The sequence below is a fragment of the Rutilus rutilus genome (assembly GCF_951802725.1).
Source record: "Rutilus rutilus genome assembly, chromosome: 8".
NCBI classification, from domain to species: Eukaryota; Metazoa; Chordata; class Actinopteri; order Cypriniformes; family Leuciscidae; genus Rutilus; species Rutilus rutilus.
This window is the reverse complement of record NC_140222.1, coordinates 19,448,613-19,470,373: the sequence shown is the minus strand read 5'-3', so window position 1 is coordinate 19,470,373 and position 21,761 is coordinate 19,448,613. Positions and strand designations below refer to the sequence as shown.

Below are 21,761 nucleotides of genomic sequence, written 5' to 3'. Positions count from 1 at the left end.
ATTATATTAATAAAAATCAAGTAGTTGCCTATCCTTGCCTTGTTTTTGAATAGCCTAATAGTGTAAAATACATTTCAGAGAAAGTTTTTCTCAATGTTTGCACTGGCCAAATTGTATTTTTAATTGATTTATATTTTTAATGGAAACAGATCGGCCTTGGGCATTATTTGCACGAAACTATTTTCTCAGACAATCTGGTATTATCATGATAAGCAATTATCTCTGTGGTTAAAACATTAAAGCACGCCACAGGAAAAGTGTTCAAAAACATTGCATCCACAACAAATATTTCTAATGATTGAATATATTTTTTTATTGTAACTTCTCAGTAATGATTTCACGTTTAAGTATTTAACTCCATTATTGAGAATGGCATATTTAATCTAAATGTTTATATCAGAAGTAAAACATAGTTTAAAACATTATTTTATTTATTTAAACTGTTATTTGCGTCAGTTTCACTAAACGGCCCAACGCCTCGCTGGCGCGGACATTTAAGAAGGTATGGATATTTGCTTCAAGTGACAGGCTTGGTGAGTGAAATTATATTTGTATTATCTTTCTGTACATGTTTAATTTTCTTTAGATTTTCTGTCTAAAAGTGACCAAAAAGACATTTAACTCCAGCTCACCATCGGTGTCACCAAACTGCTCCATCTCCAAAACGTTCGCACGCATGGGTCAGAGTTTGCGTGCAGGTGCGCAAATTTTCCCGTCAAGTTTGTTTTTATAAATCACAACTTATGCGTCAGAAGTGACGTACGCCTCTTTCAGGGCCTGTTTTGTGCGTACGCAACGGTTATAAATGAGGCCCCTGAAGACTAAAAATGTACTGTTTAATGGTATGTGTCTGTATTATTTTTCTTTATTCATTTTCATAATAGATTCATAATGTATTTTGTCAAGCCAAAGTTTTATGTGCATGTGTTGAGTGCATGAGGAGACTATAGATAGCATGTAACCATGTGAGATTATGTCAGAGACCAGAGGGAAGCTATATTTTGTAGAGGGTGTGTACAATGTAACATGTTGCAACTGATGCAGATGTAAACAACGAAGATGGTTCTTAATATGGAAGTGAATTGTGCCATGTGTTCGCATGACATATGCGTTCCATTTTTAAGGCTCAAGCAATATAGTTTGTTACCAGGAAAGGAAGCCTCTCAGTTATGTATATAAGCTCAATCTTACTGTACACATCAGAGAAACTAAGAGAGGAAAGATAAACTAAGAGACAAGAGAGGAAAGAAAAACGCATAGACCTGGCATGAATGTAACATTCTCAGAGTTTCTCTCCTGACAAATAAGAATAAAAAATTCTTCTTGGCAAGATAACTGGTGTCCGGTCCTGTGAATCTAATAATAAGGGGAAAGGCTAAATTCCAAGTCTACAACATCTCAGCCACAAATGAACACTTTAAGTTTTTTTTTCTAGGACCTACTGTTTTCGTTCAGTTGCACTTAAAGTGACAGAAGAGCAAATGTTACAACTTACCCCATGTGTGGGGTTAATTGTAACAGACAGAGTGGTTAGTTGTAACACTTGTGTGTAACACACATAATTCAAAACTATTTTATTTGTGTAGTTTGATATTGTTTGTACATCTGTATAGATACATATCCATACACCCATCCCTCATCCAATCACCCTTCTATTATGGATCAATATCATGGATAGAGATATATGAAAAGGGCTGCGCAGTTTTGCAATAAATAATAAGTGATCAATGCAAAGTTAACACATGAGAAAAAAAATCATACTTTGACATTTAGCCTAAATTCCAACATTGTTTATGAAAGTCCAACAAAGTTGAATGTAGCAAAATAAATACAAATAAATACTCAAACCTGAAAAGTTGCGGGGCTCCATGTTTTCATTTTATTATCATTGTACACTTGGTGGCTTAGTTGTAGCCTAACACTGTGCTACAACTAACCCCGCTGTGTACAACATATTTTAAGCCATATTTTAACACCCGAGGTGGTAATGCGGTCACGAAGTGAAGGGGAGTGGCCGTTACACCTTGGGTGTGCATTATTTTTCTAATAATTCAACGGCCTGAAGTCAATTATTACGCTTATACTACAGTTACCACACCTCGAAACATTGTTCAGATTATGTATTTCAAGACGTTTGTAAAGTTTTTGTCATTAAAATGCTCTTGTATGCAGGCGCGGATTTATGGGTGGGCCATTGACCGGTGGCCCACCCAATCAGATTAATAAAAACAATTTAAATTTTTAATTTTAATAATAATAATAATGAACTAATAAATAATTTAATTTTAATAGTTTCCTGAGGACATTTATGTACAATAGCTACGAAAAATAGCTACAAAAAAAAAACCATTATGTCGGCATATCACGTGCGCGCACTGACTTAACGTTGTGATGGTGACTCGCGTGACAGACAGATGAACTTTAGGTTTAAAGCAGCCAGGAGGACTGACTGACTGAGTACAAGGTAGGCCTAGTTAAATTCACTACCTAAGTACCGATCTGCTATTGTTGACATTTATCAGGCGTGTTACATAGGCATAATTTGCGGGTGGGACATGTCCCCACCACTTTTTAAAACATCTCGCGGCACGAATGTACCAATTCTACAAATAAATTAAACATCTCCAGTTAACCAGCAGAGCATTCATTTCATTCGTTTGTTAAATAAGAGACGATCTAGCGCTGAAATGTGTTTTTTTTTTAATCAGGTGATGAAAGTTGCCGCTGCGATAAGTGGCGCTGATACTAGTGTTCTCTCGTGTGGCTCGCGCATAATATGAGAAATGAAAACCAGCTAGTTTATTCGTTTTTTAGTTTAGTTTAAAAAACGAAAAATGAGATTTTGGCTCGATTTTTCATTTTTCGTTTGTGGTTTACAAATCGGTTTATGGGTTCGATATTTCATTTGCACACGTGGGCGGCGCTGAAACGCCCATTTCATTTGATTGGTCAAAACGCTCCGCCTTCAGTAAGCTACGAGCTTTTCTTTCTGTCAGGCAGAGTCAGTACGAGTGCGGCACGGACAAATCATACACTATAATAAAATAATGTCTGAAAAACCCACTCACTGTTAACTATGCACAATATTTGAAGCAGAATATGTTGTTGCTCACGTAATTCGTGCTGCAAGCGACCCAATTAATGTGAGCCACAGTATATGACAGATTATTTTAGCATGATATATTTCCCATTGATAAATACAGTGCAAATAGTTCCGTCTCTTTGGATATTAGGGAAGTGGAAATAAAAATCAATGATTGGCTGGACGGTACCATGATAATATGTCCGTAACATTTACCACTCTAGTCTTTTATTTACATCAAAAGGCAGGTATAGGCGTGTGTGACGTATGAATAATTTTGAAAATTGAATAGAAATAAAGATTATATTTATGAATGTATGCAAGTGTGGCCTCAGTTCACATGAAAAGAAAGAGACAGAAAAGAGAGAAGCTAGAAGTGAACGTACATTAGTACTGACACAATTACCAGGTTTGGGATTAATTAAAATCATGTTGGTTGAAGAGCACGGGATACCTTTAAAATGTTATTAGTTTTAATATAAAACTAATACAATTTTATTACATACTGAATTGGTTGAGTTTCTCTGAGTTTTCTTTATTATGTTGGCTTGAAAAAGCAGCATATATTTAAACATTATTATTATGTAGCCTATTATTATTATGAGAAATTGACTCCGCCTAGAACTTAAATGCATCACCAAACTCAGCTCAGACCTTCAGACTGGTCTGACTCGCTTATATATTTTCTAACTAGTAACTGGTCAGACTGACTTTCCCAAAAAATCCATTGACTTGCGTTATCTGAGAAATGAAGGCCGTAATACCTAATGCTGTCCACTAGAGGGGGCGACAGGATAATAAGTCTTATCTACTCTCTTTCCCTGTTTGCATCAGCTTAAATGACAAATAAATGCATGAATTTCATTCATAAATAGGCCATATCTGTGTATGAGAACACGCTTTACACTTCAAGATCTATCTATCTATCTATCTATCTATCTATCTATCTATCTATCTATCTATCTATCTATCTATCTATCTATCTATCTGTCTGTCTGTCTGTCTGTCTGTCTGACTATAACAGACCATCTTTTTTAAACTGTTATTTAAAAAAGGTGGTCTGTTATATTTCACAAAGGAAGCCCATTTGTGCGGTCCTTGGCGATATACGAGAAGGACATTCTGAATATGACCCTAAAATTAGCTGGCTTAAAAATGCGGATTGATCATTGCAGAGTTATTCCAGACGCCTCCCGGTGCTATTCGTATTGGAATTGTGTAATCACAGATTATGAACAGATGTTTTACACAACAAGGATATATTCCCATTGGGCTGTTGGGTTTTCATGTTTTATGGGAACTTTAGACATAATTTTTACACTGTACAAACTGTGTTATCCCCTTAGCTGACTTTAATGTAACAGTTATGGGTAGGTCATCTACGAACATATCATGGTACCGTTCAGCCTATTATTGATTTTTATTTCCACTTCCCTTTTATCCAAAGAGACGGAACTATTTGCACTGTATTTATCAATGGGAAATATATCATGCTAAAATAATCTGTCATAGGCTATACTGTGGCTCACATTATTGGGGTCGCTTGCAAGTAGCAGCAGCACGAATTACGTGACCAGCAACATATTCTGCTTCAAATAGACCCTTTTACTGTTTGTACACAATGATGACGTAGCAACGTATGCGCGCGCATATTGGCAACGGAAGTATGGCGAGAATCAGCAGCGTGTCGCTGCAGATGCGAGCATTTTTTATTATGTCCTAGCTCCAATCAACACGTTTAATCGCCTGCAGCCACAGGCGCCGCCGGTTCTTCTGAAACGGCCGTGATCCTGTCGGAATCCTATAAAACTTAAGCCCCTTGGTGGAATATCGACTAGTGCAACCGTAAACGCAACTACCAGACATTTTGATGCTGGGAAACCGTTTTGATAAACTTTCGGAGTTGCTAACACCTTAGAGCCAGTGGGGAACAGCACTTCCATTGCCAAAATGCGCGCGCAACTATTTGATCACGTGGGCTGTAAAAGGGTCTATATTGTGCGTAGTTACAAGTGAGTGGTGGTTTCAGACATTATTTTATTACAGTGCGTGGTTTATCATACTGACTCTGCCTGACAGAAAGAAAAGCTCGTAGCTTACTGAAGGCGGAGCGGTTTGACCAATCAGATGAAATGGGCGTTTCAGCACCGCCCACGTGTGCAAATGAAATATCGAACCCATAAACCTAGTTGTAAACCACAAACGAAAAATGAAAATTCGAGTCAAAATCGAATTTTTGGTTTTTTAACTAAATTAAAAAACGAATAAACAAGCTAGTTTTCATTTCTCGTTATTCCATTCCAAACAGGAAATGAAATGATCAAAAAGTACACGGACCCTGGAACTACTTTAGCTGTGCACACCTTAGAATGTTCGCCAACCAATCAGATTCAAGCATTCAACGGCCCTGTAGTATAAGGTAATATAAATTCGATTTGGTGACGTAGACACCCAACTCAGAAACCGAAAAAAAAAAGTATTTACGTCAAAACAACAGAGAAAATAACCGGAAACACAACCTGCTTGACCCTGAATAACTATGCAAAAAGTCTGTGTTACATTTAACCCCGCGCTCCATAAAATATTTGAACACGCGATGTATAATTTATAAATGGCCTGATTCCATTATAAAATCTCTGAACATGCGATGTATATAATTAATTAATGGCCTGATTCTATGTTTACATTAACCATGGTAGGCTATAAATATTGGGGGGTTATTGTTATTGTTTTGGTTATTTACTATGCCCCTGGTCATGTCTGGCTAGTTTGTCATTTGAAAATCACTAAACAGGCTATTAACTGAAACAAAATTAATTATTAAAAACAATTTATTGTGGTTTTGTGTCTGTCAATCACCCCTGACTGAATCAAATGAGGAAATAGTAACATTACTATTAAAGGTAATAAAAATAAAAATTTTAACCATGTGAAATACTCACTTCAGTGTGTTGAGTTTACAGTGTTTATCCTGCAGTAGAGCAGAGATCTGATTCACTCCTGTGTCTCCTAGTTCACGATCACTCAGAATCAGCTCACTCAGGAGTAACGGGTTTTTACCCACAATTCCTCTCACATACTGACAGGCTTCATCTGCAGCAGGACTCAAAAACCTGCAGAAGAGAAGATGAAGCAGGATTCAGTTAAATTCTCAACTAAACTTGGTGTAATGACAAAATCCATTTTTACATGACTTAAGTCTTGGAATCATGCAGTCAACTTTGATGTAACAACATATTATGTAGCTTGTTGTATTATTGAAATAATATTTCTATAAATAATTTGGCTGCATATAATTTATTTTCTATTATTTCATCACGTCTCACCTCAGTGTCTTCAGTTGACAGTTCTGATCCTGTAGTAAATCATTGAGCTCCTTCACTCCTGATTGTCCAGGATCATTTCCTCTGAGATCCAGCTCTATCAGGTGTGAAGGGTTTGATCTCAGAGCTGAAGCCAGAGCTTTAAAACCTTTTTCTGTGATACTGCAGTTCGAAAGTCTAGACCAAAAATGACATGCAGTGTAACATTCAGCTAATTAATCAGTTATTCTAGAAAGTACCTGAACAAAATAAATTAAATGAACTGAACTGAATTATATTTTGTTCCTTGTACAACACAATTTAAAGTCAGTTGCGAAACAAAAACAGACAACTGGAAATGCAGTCAAACAAAAGGCCCCAAAGAAGATGTGAAATGTACAGTTCATGCTGGAAAGCCTAAATATTTCACTCTAGCTGAAACAGTTAAGAAAGCTGAATCTAACAAAATGTTTCTAAAATATATCCACAGTAGTGTAAAACTCACTGGACTGGTTTCACAAACAGGGCTTTGATTAAACCAGGAGTAGGCTTCAGTTAAATTAGAATATCTAAACAGCTTTTATAAACGTGCATAAAAAAAAAAAAAAAAAAAAAAAACCATCACTGGTGTGTATCTTGAAACAAACCAATTGCACTAACATATTTTAAGATATTTCAGTGCAAGTTGCTTTCAGTTAAAACAACTCTAACATGCATTTTAGTCTAAAGCCCTATTCGCACGGGATAAGTATTACCTGGTGACCTCTAGTAATTGGTAATAATTGCGGAGGTTGTCTGTGATCTTAATCCCGTGCGAATCAGCCATGTCTGTAATTTGTAAAGTAAAAATTCCCCCGCAAATGACCTACCATTGTCACGGTTCACAAATCTTTGTGTTCATTTTGTGGATCTGTTGGTGTGTGTTAGGTGTGGGGTCTATGTGTGTTGCTTGTTTGTTGCCTAGTGACCAGCTCATCACTCCAATCAGTCACTTCAGCTGCAGCTAGTTACTGCCTATATCTAGCTGGAGAGAGTAATGCTGGGTGTCGGTTCGTCACTTATGTCTTGTTCTTGTTGCCAGTTACCTCGTCTGAGCTGCCTGCTGTGTTCTGCTCCCCGCGTTCTCTTCTGAGTCCCACGTGGCGCTGGATTACCAGTTCGGGAATTCACATCGACCAGTCTCTTGTAGTGCACCCTGAGTGATCCTTTATGATTTCGTCTGTCAAGTTTCATCAGTCTCCTGCATCTTGTCTGATCTGAGTATCTTCTCTGTTTAATAAACTGAGTAACTTGCATTTGGATCTGGAACTCGTTATTGTGACCAAAACACCATGGATCCAGCAAGTGCGTCCGAATTGAGCGCAATCCTTTCAAAGAGCGATATTCGCATACAACAACAGGAGGAACAGACGATAGCAACGGGTCGCGCTGTTCAGGCGCCGGTGACCCAAGTCTCCGAACTAACGACCCAGCTACAACAACTAAGGACTGAGACTGCGTCCGTGCAACAACAAGTCACCGCCATTCCATCTGCTTTTGCCGCTCAGAGTCAGACCATGCGTGCCACTGAACCCCGTCTTCCACCTCCAGCATTCTACTCTGGTGAGCCCCAGTTATGTCGCTCGTTTTTAGCCAAATGTTCTCTGTACATCTCTCTTCAACCTTCGTCATTTCCTACGGAGGAGGCTAAGGTGGCCTTTGTTATAACCCTGCTCTCGGGTCGAGCGGCCAGTTGGGGAACTACTGTGTGGGAACAGAAACTTGCGTGCTGTGCTTCGTTTGAGACATTCTCCCGTGAGCTCAGCAAGGTCTTTGATCGCGCTGCTTCCGGTAGAGACGCGGCGCGACTTCTCGCTGAACTGCGTCAGGGAGATCGTACTGTAACAGACTATTCGACTATAACGATTCGACTATATTCGACTGTAACAGACTATTGAATTTCGCACATTAGCTGCGGAGTGTGGCTGGAATTCAGAGGCTCAATGGGACATGTTTTTATACGGACTTTCTGAAACCATAAAGGATGAAATTTACTCTTTGGATTTACCCGCGGGGGTGGATAAACTTATAGATCTGGCTATTCAGGTGGATACGAGATTGCGGCGACGGGGTCCATGGACACAGCGAGAGTAAGGTATCTTTTTCTCCTGGTGACACTATGTCTTTTCCAGATCCTGAACCCATGCAAATGGGCAGGTCCCGTCTATCGCAACAAGAGAAACAAAGAAGAGAGAGGGGACTGTGTCTGTATTGTGGAGCCGCCGGTCACATCGCTTTGCAGTGTCCAGTAAAAGCCAGCACCCGCCAGTAGGTAAGAGGTTACTGACGGGTGGAACTACATTGACTAAATCCTCTTTTTCAGCTACTCACCTTTCTGTGAGTTTGAGATTACCTTCTCAGAGTTTTGATTGTGAGGCTCTGGTTGACTCAGGAGCGGAGGGTAATTTTTTAGACATTAACCTGGCTCATAAGCTTATGATACCGGTGATGACACTCTCTCAACCTATCTCGGTCATTGCACTTAATGGTCAACTATTACCTTCAGTCACACATTCTACTGCTACCGTAAGACTCGTCACCTCAGGCAATCATTCTGAGGATATTGACTTTCTTTTGATCGACTCTCCTTCTGCTCCTGTGGTCCTGGGACACCCCTGGCTGGCGCTCCATAATCCTCATATAAACTGGCATATGAATTCGGTTTTCTCTTGGAGTGAATTTTGTCATGCCACTTGTTTGTTGTCTGCGTGTTCTTCTGTGTCTTGTTCTGTGTTTCAGGATGAACACATGGATTTGTCTAACGTGCCTTCGGAGTATCTGGACCTGAAGGGAGTGTTCAGTAAGTCTCGGGCTGCTTCTCTCCCTCCGCATCGTCCCTATGACTTTGCTATAGATTTACTGCCAGGTATGTCTCTGCCTAAAGGCAAGTTATACTCACTTTCTGCTCCAGAAAGGGAGGCCATGGAGAAATATATTTCTGATTCTCTGACATCTGGGTTCATCCGTCCATCCTCTTCTCCAGCGGGGGCAGGGTTCTTTTTTGTGGGGAAGAAGGATGGCTCTCTGTGACCGTGTATTGACTACCGAGGGTTGAACAACATCACGGTAAAGAATACTTATCCTTTGCCGTTGATGTCTTCTGCCTTCGAGCGGTTGCAGGGAGCATCCATCTTCACAAAATTGGACTTACGTAACGCTTATCATTTGGTTCGCATAAGGAAGGGGGATGAATGGAAAACTGCTTTTAACACCCCCAGGGGGCACTTTGAATATTTGGTTATGCCTTTCGGGCTGTCCAACTCCCCCGCAGTTTTCCAGGCACTCGTGAATGACGTGCTGAGAGATATGGTAGATCAGTTCATATATGTTTACCTGGATTACATATTGATATTTTCTTCTTCTCTCCAGGAACACGTTCAGCACGTCAGACGATTGCTCCAGAGATCGTTAGAGAATGGGCTTTTTGTCAAGGCGGAGAAATGTTCGTTCCATGCACAGTCGGTTCCTTTTCTGGGTTATATCATCTCCTCCGAGGGTGTGTGCATGGATCCTGACAAGGTTAAGGCTGTTGTGGATTGGCCAACTCCAGATTCCCTTAAGGCCCTACAGAGGTTTCTGGGGTTCGCCAATTTTTACCGGCGTTTCATTCGCAATTTCAGCCAACTAGCCGCTCCTCTGACTGCCTTAACCTCCACCAAAGCGACGTTCAGGTGGTCTGGTGCAGCTGAGGCTGCATTTACCAACCTCAAGAGCCGCTTCGTTTCAGCTCCCATTCTTGTAGCCCCTGATCCTTCACGTCAGTTTGTGGTGGAGGTCGACGCATCAGAGGTGGGGGTAGGAGCGGTTCTTTCCCAGCGCTCACTCACGGATGATAAGATGCACCCTTGCGCGTTTTTTTCTCATCGTTTATCGTCTGCTGAGTGTAATTATGACATTGGTAACAGAGAATTACTGGCAGTCAAGCTAGCGTTGGAAGAGTGGTGCCATTGGCTAGAGGGTTCGGGGGTACCTTTTATCGTCTGGACCGATCATAAGAACCTTGAATATATCAGATCTGCTAAACGACTTAACTCCAGGCAGGCTCGGTGGGCACTTTTTTTCGGACGTTTTGACTTTGTACTATTGTATCGTCCGGGTTCTAAGAACATCAAACCCGATGCTTTATCTCAAATTTTTGACCGTTCCGTTCGCCCGTCCACTCCAGAGTGCATTTTTCCTGAGAGACTCATTGTCTCCACACTCGTATGGGAGATCGAGTTGAAGGTCCGTTCGGCCTTAGAAGGGGTAACGCCTCCGCCCGAGTGTCCAAATATTTCACTTATTGCCTATTATTTTATACCTGTACAAGCAACACTTGTTCAAATGATTGATCTTTACAAGATCAAGCCTGTACTAATGTCATTCTAAGCATTATAATCCCGCTCATTATTCAAGTTTGGATTTCTGATATATGGTCTGGTTTTATGGCTCTTTAATCATTATTAATTAGTTGCTGTTAGCTAAAATTTTGAAATAAGTGCTTTTTAACACTTTGATAGTGAAGATCAGCATTTTGCATATTGCCCATATTTGTGAACAAATGATGGTAAAGAGATGGTAAAATGGGATAATTCATAATTTGTCTGTTTAATGTACACTGTATGAAAATAAACCCATAAAAAAATGGATAATGTCCTAGCAGAAAACTGCCAGTACCTTTTCTGTTAAAGTTACAGACAATTCCTTCAACCCTAAAACACAATACAATGCAATGTGTAATTCAGAATAAGGGTAAAACACCTGTGAAAAATCAATATGAAACATTCCTTTATATTAATAGAAAACATACTTTATATAACAAATTTTTACAGAAATGTATAGGCCACGTACACACTGCAGCTAAATTCAGTTGTCAGTTCACCTTTTAGTGCTTAATCCTGTTCTGTACACACAGAGTTCAGAAATTTACAGGAGGGACAATCTCATTTTACAATCGAATTAACTCCCGAAAAATGTATGTAGTGACAACCGCATTTAAAAAAAAATTCTACGCAGTGTGTATTTTTACTTTGTATTTTAACATGCATCAAAAAAAAAATCTCTCTTCTTATGCGCGGAGCAAAAAAAAAAAAAATCCAAGGGCAAACGGTTTGAGCCTCGACTCATTTGTGTTGCCAGATCTTGCTAGAAAAACAGCAAAGAAGAACAAGCCCACAATAAACAGAAATAAATCCAAATGCTTTATGCTGAAAATAAGACCAAAATATAATGACCAGCACTTTAATTATATAATAAATTGATTTATGAGCTAAACTTAAACAATAACCCCAAATACTTCTTATAATAAGTGAACATGGCAACAATATTTGCAACAATTTTTACAGCATAAAAACATGAAGCCTCCATCTACCATACTTTAGTTAATATTGCTTAACATAACGAGTCTTTTGTCAATTTAATATATATATTTTTTGGTCAGAATAGAGGATACTAAACATGCAAGATGTCAGAACATTATGGCTCCCACAGTGCCAATCATTGCAGTTTCGTGAGCGAGTCATGTTCCATATACACATGGAAAGATTATTTACAGAACAATTATTTACGATAATTTACACAGATGGAATGATAATTTACGGGAATCACTCCCACATTTAAATGCAGTTGTCACTTCTGAAACTTTACAATGTTTTTGGGCTTTCCATCCAAACAACACATTCTTATTCATATATTTTGTAAATAATATTTTAAGCAAATCACACCTTTCATTTTGGTTGAGTTATTTTTTATTTAATTTTTTTTGTCTGTTGACACACCACTTACCTCAGTATCTCCAATTCACACTTTATATTTTTCAGTCCAGAGCAGAGCATCTTCACTCCTGAATCCTGCAGATTATTATTGTTCATGTTCAGCTCTTTCAGATTGTTATCTGATCCAAGAACTGTAGCCAGAGCTGAACAGCTTTTGTCTGTTAAGTCACAATTATTTAACCTACAAGAAAAAAGAAATCACATCACAGAATTGGATGGAACATATACAATACATTCTCTGTATAGAAATATTAAATGTGTTCCATTATTTTTACATTAACAGTAAATATACAGGATGAGCTACACTGACATTACAGTTTAACTAGTATTTTCTTTATCTTAGTATTTTTGACAAATTTGCTAAATAAAACAAACATAAATAGAGTAGAGCTGAAGATCTTTGCCCGAACCCGACGGGACCCGACGGGTTTGGTCGGGTTCGGTCTTAATTTCTATTATTTTACACGGGCTCGGGCCGGGCTCGGGCTCGCGCTTCGGGTTGCGTGGTAAATGAGCGGTCAGGTGATGTGTTTAGATTAGCGTGAAAATGGATCTTGAGGAGGTGAAATGGAGGCTGGTCTCTGGAGGACTTATTTTATTTCTTTGTTCCAACTTCCAAGTGGCCTCTATAGCCTCCGTTAGTCATGAATAAATGATGTTAAAATTTTTATAAATTACTCCTTTTTTTACGAAAGACAAAGGTGCTGTGTGCGTGCGGAGCAGTCTCGTTTTTTATTTCTCTCCCTTTTCCGCCGAGTGGTGCGTGTGCCAGCTCGTGGTGTGAAGCGCGTGTCCGCGCTATTCTCCGACACTCTTATCACTGCTGATAGACGGCCTTTTGGACAGTCGGGCTGTAAACGGGTTCGGGCTTTTAAAAAGCTGTCAATCAAAATGTACTTGTCGGGCTCGGGCCAAACTCTGTCGGGCTCGGGCCTTTTCGGGCCGAACTTTTAAGGCCCGATTACAGCTCTAAAATAGAGTGCTTCGTCCTTTGCTAACTGAAGTTCATGTTTTGCTGAAAAGATGTATTATATGATTAAGAATCACTATAGAGCAATGTAGATAAATTAGATTTATCTGACTTACAGAGCTCTTTTGGAGGTTTTGATGACTGTTGATAATCTAATAAGACACTCGTCTGATTTCTTGAATTTCTGAAGCTCAAACTCCTCCATCTCCTCCTCTGATGTCAACAACACAAAGGCCAAAGCAGACCACTGGGCAGGTGAAAGGTCACCAGACGAGAGACTTCCTTTGCTAAGGTGAGTCTGAATCTCATCAACCAGACTTTGATCATTCAGTTCATTCAGACAGTAGAACAGATTGATGGATCTCTCTGGAGACAGATTATCTTCTAATTTCTGCTTGATGTACTGCACTAATTCCTTTTTGCTCTGGTCAATGTCATCTTGCTGTGTCAACAGTCCTCGTAAGAGTCGCCGATTGGACTGGAGTGACAAACCGAGGAGGAAGCGAAGGAAAAGGTCCAGATGTCCATTGTCACTCTCGAGCGCCTTGTCCACTGCAGTCTTGAGCAAATCAATCATGGCTTCATTTTTGTTTTCCTCTTCTGCAGACTCTTGATCAAATGCACTTTTCTTGCTGATGTCTAGAAACAGATGTGCATAAAGGGCTGCAATAAACTCTTGAATGCTCAAGTGAACAAAGCAGTACATGGTACCAAGAATGATCCCTTTTTCTTCCTTAAAGATCTGGGTACACATGCCTGAATACACTGATGCTTTATAGACGTCAATACCATAGGCTTCAAGGTCTGTGTCATAGAATATCAGGTTGTTTTTTTCCAGCTCTTGAAATGCCAGTTTCCCCAGTGAAAGGATGGCGTCTTTATCCCAGGAAACATCTGGTGTGTATTCTCCATCATACTTTCGTTTGCTCTGCTGGATCTGAAAGTGGAGAAAGTGTGTGTACATTTGTGTCAGAGTCTTGGGAGTGTCTTCAGTATTTGATTCCTGCAGTGTTTTAGAGGAATCATCAGCCTGATTGTTTTTTACATCATTATTTCTTTTCTCCTCTAAAATGTTCTTGAGAACAGTGGCTGAAATCCAGCAGAAGACCGGGATGTGGCACATGATAAAGAGACTCTTTGATTGTTTAACATTATCAATAATTTCACTGGCCATTTTCTCCTCTATGAATCTTCTTCTGAAGTACTCTTCCTTTTGTGCGTCATTGAATCCTCTTATCTCTGTCAGCCGGTCAATACAGTCAGGAGGAATCTTACGGGCAGCTGCTGGTCTGGTGGTGATCCAGATGAGAGCGGAAGGAACCAGATTTCCCTTGATGAGGTTTGTCAGGAGAACATCCAGAGAGGCTGGTGACAATTCATCACTCAACGTCTCATTACCATCAAACTTCAGGGGAAGACGGCATTCATCCAATCCATCAAGGATGAACAGGACTTTGAAATTATTCCTTCTTGTAAGGTTCAGTCCTTTTGTCTCTGGGAAGCATCGAGTTATAAGATCCATTAAACTTTGTTTTTCTTTCTTCTTTAAATTCATCTCTCTGAATGGAAGAGGAAATATTAAGTTGATATCTTGATTTTCTTTTCCTTCAGCCCAATCCAGAACAAACTTTTGCACAGAGACAGATTTCCCAATGCCAGCAACTCCTTTTGTCAGTACAGTTCTGATCTCCTTGTCTTGTTCAGGTGCTTCAAACAAATTTTTGCAATCAACTGGTATCTCTTGTGATTCATGATGCCTGGAAGCAACTTCAATTTGTCTGACCTCATGTTCAGTATTGACCTGTTCACTACAACCCTGAGTGATATAGAGATCTGTGTAGATGTTATTCAGAAGTGTGGAGTCACCGTGCTTTGCAATTCCTTCAAACACAGATTGATACTTCTTCTTTAGGCTATATTTTAGTGGATGATTAAAGATCAGCTCATCTAAACACAGGAACAAATACAGATAGTTATAGTTTTAATTTTCTCTCCTACATTTATAAGTGATAATCTGACAGATGGTCATGAGTCTCTTACCTTCTAGAGTATCAGCAGCTTCATCTTGCTTCATCTCTCTCAGGTATTGTAGTGTGAAATCAAGAGCTGCCTCTTTAATACTGCATCTGTTCTCATTAAAGTCCTTAATTAAGGATTGTGTGTTCTCTTTTTGTAATATTTTCTTAAACTTTTCCAGCTCATTTTTCAGTAAGGTGATTATTTTGCTCTCAAGATCCTACAAAGCAAAATAAAAAAAATAAAAAAATAAAATAAAAAAATAAAAAATAAAAAACTGTACATCTATATTTATAAAAATAAAAAATAAAAGTAAAAACCCAAACATTTTAATTAGCTGTAATTATTAATAAATAAAAATGTTTTTTCACATTTCATTCTTATTTTATAGGTTCTTAAAATGAAAAGTAAATGGTCAAAAATAAATAGAAATGGCATTTCTATTGAGTACTTTTTCAGGAAAACATAATAAATATATATTTTTTAATTATAGTTATTAAATATTTATAAAAATGTATGAAATTTTTATCAATATTTAAACAAAAAAATTTACCTGGAAGATCCACAGGAGATTGTCTGTGAAAATCTTGTGTTTCCGGTGAGTCTGGAAATCTGAATCTAATGTTTCATATTTAAGCCTGTTAGCAAATAAATAAATAAAAATCTAAATACTGCATTTCAAGGAAATATATGACCAAAATCTCTAGTAAATGATTTTAGCAAAGTATACTCTAGTAAATATTTGAACTATACAGCTTTATGCTAATTATTCATTGATACACTTTCTAACACAGTCTGTGACCAAAAATAAGAAACACATGAAATACCCTTTGGTTGATGATGGTCTTTCCTCACTGAAGTTTGGTAGGCCACCTTCTTTTGAACAGTCACTCTTCACAGCCACAGAGCTGGACACATGTGAACTTGATCTTTAACGGATGAAACAAAGAACAGAGAGAAAAACACTTCATTACAGGAGATACTTCAGTCTCACTTGAAGAGGACGTTTAATGTTACAATTGGTAATTAAATACAGTATAGTTGTGTTTTTGTCCCTCTCATAACTGGATAGATGGTGTATTGACTTTCCAATGCCGTTGGCATTGATAATAGGAGTAAGCAAGTTTAGAACGTGTACAAACAGAGTCCATGCAGATGGATGTAGATGCAAACAAATGTTTTTCTTTATTACTTGTGCTCTATTAAACATGATCTCAAAACTTATCTTAAAACTTCATGTGGCCTTTCCTCTTTGTACACACAAAGCCATACCTAGTGGACAGCATAAGAAATCCACCTTGCGAGCTAGAAATACTCGTATGGCAAGCCGTTTTAACATTTAATCATTTAAACCGACTAGTCTCTATTTTCATGCTACTAGTACTTATTTTTTAGATACTAGTATCTATTCCATTAAGTACTAGTACTTATTCATTAGCTACTAGTGCTTATTCTTTAGGTACTAGTGCCTATTCTTTAGATACTAGTGCTTATTCTTTAGGTACTAGTACTTATTCAATAGATACTAGTACTTATTCATTAGATACTAGTACTTATTCATTAAATACTAGTACTTATTCATTAGATACTAGTACCTATTAAATAGATACTAGTACTTATTCATTAGATACTAGTACTTATTCAAATAGTGACTATAGTAACTATTCTTTTGTTACTAGTAACAAATAAAATTTTTTTGCCATTGACTTCTATGGGGATCTGTCATTCAGATATCAACTATTTAGTTCTGACTAGTATGTATTCCAATTGTGACTAGTACGTATTTATTAGATACTAGTAGTTATTAATTAGGTACTAGTACTTATTTTTTAGATACTAGTACCTATTACTAGATACTAGTATGTATTCAATAAATACTAGTACTAAGTCATTAGATACTAGTACCTATTAAATAGATACTATACTTATTCATTAGATACTAGTACTTATACTTATATACACTAGATGTCGCCTTGTCTACAGCAGTTCATTGGAACGAATGTCTTTAAGGCGACATCTAGTGTATATATCTATGCACCAGTCTGCGTACACGTCAGATCAGATCACTTGGACGTGGCTGTGTATAAGAGGTAAAAACGCTATAAATACTGTTCGTTTTCTCACACAAACCGCTCGTTTCGTGTCTTAGGCCATCAATGTGTACTTATGATGGGGAATTGTTTCATTTGGACGATGGGGAATTGTTTTAATTTGGACTCTGTGCTTGTGTTTTGAGACAGTGACCATAGACCTGCATTATATGACTGACAGACAAGAACGGTTTGACCTAAAAATATCAAAATTGAAACTACTGCGGAAACAAAGAAACCTACATCTTGGATGCCCTTGAGGTAAGCTAAAACATATCAAAAATTAATTTCAAAGTGAACTATCCCTTTAATGATTAACTAATCATTTAAAAAACATTCATGAATGATTAGCAAGTGATATACTAACATTTTATGTATGTTTTGTAAATTCGGTTACAAGTCATTTACAAGTGATTAGTAAATGATTAACTAATCCTTTACAAAACATGACTATGCGTTCATGATTAATAAGTGATATGTTCATTATTTTATGTATGTTTTGTAGATTCAGTTATAAGTCATTTACAATTGATTAGTTAATGATTAACTAATCATTTACAAAACATGAATATGCGGTTCATAAATGTTTAATAAATTATGTTAAATTTTTTGTATGTTTTGCTCACATTAGGTGCACAGTGGTTAGACTCCATGTGTTTCAGAGAAGACAGCTGTCTATACCCTCACCAGTCAGCACTTACACTGCAGTACACACTACACTACACTACACTACACACGACAGCTGTCTATACCCTCACCAGTCAGCACTTACACTGCAGTACACACTACACTACACACTACAGAAGACAGCTGTCTATACCCTCACCAGTCAGCACTTACACTGCAGTACACACTACACTAAACTACACACTACAGAAGACAGCTGTCAATACCCTCACCAGTCAGAACTTACACTGCACTACACACTACACTACACACTACAGTGTTCAACACAATGATGTGTAAACGCATGAATAAATAATTTACAACACTTTCTGCGTCCCCTAATCTAAAGTGTAAACTATTCATCACTTGTAAATGTGTCACACATCATTCGTAGAAACGATTCGTTGATCTTATGCCTTTTTGATTCTTGAAGTGGTAATCTATGAATGATGTGTAACACATTTACAAGTGATGAATAGTTTACACTTTAGGGGACGCAGAAAGTGTTGTAAATTATTTATTCATGCATTTACACATCATTGTGTTGAACACTGTTACTGACCTGTTACAAATGATCTGTATGTGTATAATATCTGCACCCTCTAATTGCTACATACATACAAAAAAAATAACATGATTTATTAAACATTTATGAACCGCATATTCATGTTTTGTAAATGATTAGTTAATCATTAACTAATCAATTGTAAATGACTTGTAACGGAATTTACAAAACATACATAAAATGTTAGTATATCACTTGCTAATCATTTATGAATGTTTTGTAAATGATTAGTTCATCATTAACTAACCACTTATAAATGACTTACAACTGAACGTTATTATAAAGTGTTACCGAATAACTTTACTACAGATGTTCATCTGTGTCTGATAACGGCACAAACTCTCTCTAGTCCTTCACAGAAACGTACGCATCACCCATCGCTCATTCTTTTTTCACAGACAGAATGCCAATGAGGCATTTGCACAATCATTACTGTACACTTAGTATTTAAAATTAATTAAAAAAATCAATGTACCTATAACAATAATTTAGTACTGTAAAATAACACTTCTGCTGAAGGAGAGACTGTAAATTTTATTTAGACTGTAAATATTGATTTTCCCTTTCAGATTTTAGACGTCAATCATTTACTGGCCACAAAATTTTTTATGCTATTTTTGATCTTCACAGGAAGAATCTAAAACTTCAGTAGTTTAAAATGATTGTCTGAAAACAGACTCTTACCTCTGTTCCTCTGAGAGACTCATCTTAGAGAGAGAGTCCTTTCCTCGCTCCTCTGACATACTGCAGCTAAACAACCAGTGCTAACAGATCAGCACTGGTTTGTGGAAACAATCAGTTGTTCAGTTTGACCTGGAGATGACAATATATATTCCTAAAATTAATAACATGGCAGTTATTCAAGAAAATAATGAAGAATGTTAAGTTCGCAACAACAACAAACATTGTGTGTTAAAAACATTGAGTGGGATAACTGAACCCAGTTTGTTAAATTCTCTATTGCAGTTTAGAATCATCATTTTACAATAATATTTAATGTTTAATGTTTCAATAATATTAATTTTTGATTATTTTGACAATTGATAATTATTTCAAGTTCACAATAAATGTAATAATTTTCAAATGCTGTATATTTGTTCAATGGTTTTTGATTTAATGTGGTAAGTAGAAAAATTTGAAAAAGGCCTCTTTTTTAATAAAAAATAAATAAAATAAAAACAAGAATTCAACTTGATTTTTCGTTCAGGGTAGAAAAATGTAATACCAAACAGGACCAGATGGAGAAGGCAAAAGGTCCGTGTACTTTTTCGTTCATTCATTATTCTATTTCGGAATGAAAGATGAAATTTAAAAAAGGGTGCAGCTTGGTTTTTTGTTTAAAAGAAAAAAACAGAAATGGCTGTATTTTGTTTTCCAAATGTTTTGTTGTCATCAAATAATAGTATTAGAAAATTGGACATTTCCGATCGTTTTTTAATTTGTAATATTTATTTGTACGTTTATTGTATTTCATTTGACTGATCCTATCTTTACCCGGAAGTAAATTACACCATTGTGCGAAGTCTAATGCCCTGTCCCAAATGGAACCCTAGCACTCGCGGTCTTCCTCTGAGTCGGCACTTTCGTGACGTAATACCGCTTTGATTGTCGGGAAGAAGTCTGCTGCGGAGCCCGCATCACTTCTGCTGAAGGAGAGACTGTAAATTTTATTTAGACTGTAAATATTGATTAGACTGAGATCTAAAAATGAGAAATGGGACACACTGCGGTCTCACGGACTTAACGGACACGCGCATGCGGCAGCCATTGTAAGTCCACAAGACCGAAAGTGCACATGAAGGCCCTGTCCCAAATGGCGCACTTCATGCGGACTTTCGGTCTCGTGGACTTGAATTGCGCGTGCTCGCTGAGTCTACGAGTCCGTAGACTGTCCCATTCAGCATTTTACCGCTCTGAAGTGTGCTCAGCAGCGCCCCTTTGTACCCTTGAAGCGGTCTTCCGCGAAGCCCGCATAGAAGCAGGCTTCACGCACTTCAACTACCCAGGAATCCTTGCGAAAGGCCAATCACACAACGGATGGGAGGAGATTTCACTCACGGATAATTGTTGACATGGCTGAGAAGAAAATATTACAGTTTTTATGACCTAAATGTACATTTTACCAGTTGTTCCCTTCAAACATTATGGTCATCGACCAGTGGTTGATGTCTCAAACATAATAATAGTGCGTTGAATAATACGATCACATTATGATTCATTAAATAAATAGAACCGAATATCAGGGCTTTACTGAGTCATATGTAAACATAGTATGAATATTGAAACCTGTAAATTCATCTGAAACTCATGCACATTTTCATTATGTTTTAAAATTGCAATCTTAGTTCAAATGTAACATTATGTAGGCTATTATTATGTACAACTGTATACATCATTTAAATAAGCATGATGTATCTATTGTCTAATGCCCAGGTGATATGCACAATATCAAAATATAGAACTGTAAAATTAGGCTGTGTAGTGGACGTGGAGATGAGACGCTGGAGCGCAAAAAATGTGATTTCTCCTGTCCAACAACAACCAGGCCTGTAATATTTCTGTCAGTAAGGTTATTTTTCACTCTGATGTCTCTGAAAATAAAAAGCTAGATGATATATTAAACTTTTTCTGTACGATGGGTAAATATCATATTCACAAAGCAATATACCTTAAATTCAAACCTAGTTGCAAATTTTTTGCTTATGATTTACAGTTATTCTTCACTTCAAAAAATCCCCTCCAATAAAAGAGCTTCGAAAATATCCTGTATTATAGAACAAGTTTTATATAAATTGTAAAAATATTTTATTTACTGTTATTATTTACTTTCATTTTCTCTGTATCCCCACATGTTCATGTTCACTGTTTTGTATTATTTCCATTGTAATGATTTATATTGTAATGCAAAAAAAAAAAAAAAAAAAAAAAACAGGCCGTTATTTCCGGCGTGACGATCGAGTCTGTCCCAAAAATACCTCTCAATGCGCCCTCGTGGACTCGCGCCAAGGGCCCTATAGGTCTGCACTACATGACGTCACCAAAGTGTGGACTCTGAGGAAGTCCACAATTCCGGAGTGTGCCATTTGGGACAGGGCCGAAGTGTGCCGATATACACTAGATGTCGCCTTGGCTACGGCAGTTCATTGGAACGAATGCGTCAATAGAGCCGCCATCTTGGAACAGGGGAGCCCCTCCTCTTTAATGCATCAGCATCAATGTAGGCAAAAGTCTAACTTATATATATAAATGAGCAAAACTTGGCCACTAAATATTTAATA

The 21,761-nt window shown here is 37.6% G+C and overlaps 2 protein-coding genes across 2 annotated transcripts in view; both read right to left on the bottom strand.

Annotated features, from left to right (window-relative positions):
• The window catches only part of LOC311295964 (uncharacterized protein), a 597,210-nt gene that overhangs the window by 287,242 nt on the left and 288,207 nt on the right, over positions 1–21,761 (bottom strand). The window lies entirely within an intron of this gene.
• Positions 1–21,761, bottom strand: part of LOC311295941 (uncharacterized protein) — a 389,126-nt gene that overhangs the window by 358,808 nt on the left and 8,557 nt on the right. The window contains exons 3-10 of the mRNA XM_084417493.1: positions 19,168–19,296; positions 15,990–16,091; positions 15,716–15,800; positions 15,187–15,382; positions 13,263–15,093; positions 12,187–12,357; positions 6,409–6,582; positions 6,025–6,195 (exon numbers count right to left, since the gene is read on the bottom strand). Coding sequence (XP_084273619.1) covers positions 6,025–6,195; positions 6,409–6,582; positions 12,187–12,357; positions 13,263–15,093; positions 15,187–15,382; positions 15,716–15,800; positions 15,990–16,091; positions 19,168–19,226 — 2,789 coding nt within the window. The 5' untranslated portion in view covers positions 19,227–19,296. The remainder of the gene's footprint in view (positions 1–6,024; positions 6,196–6,408; positions 6,583–12,186; positions 12,358–13,262; positions 15,094–15,186; positions 15,383–15,715; positions 15,801–15,989; positions 16,092–19,167; positions 19,297–21,761) is intronic.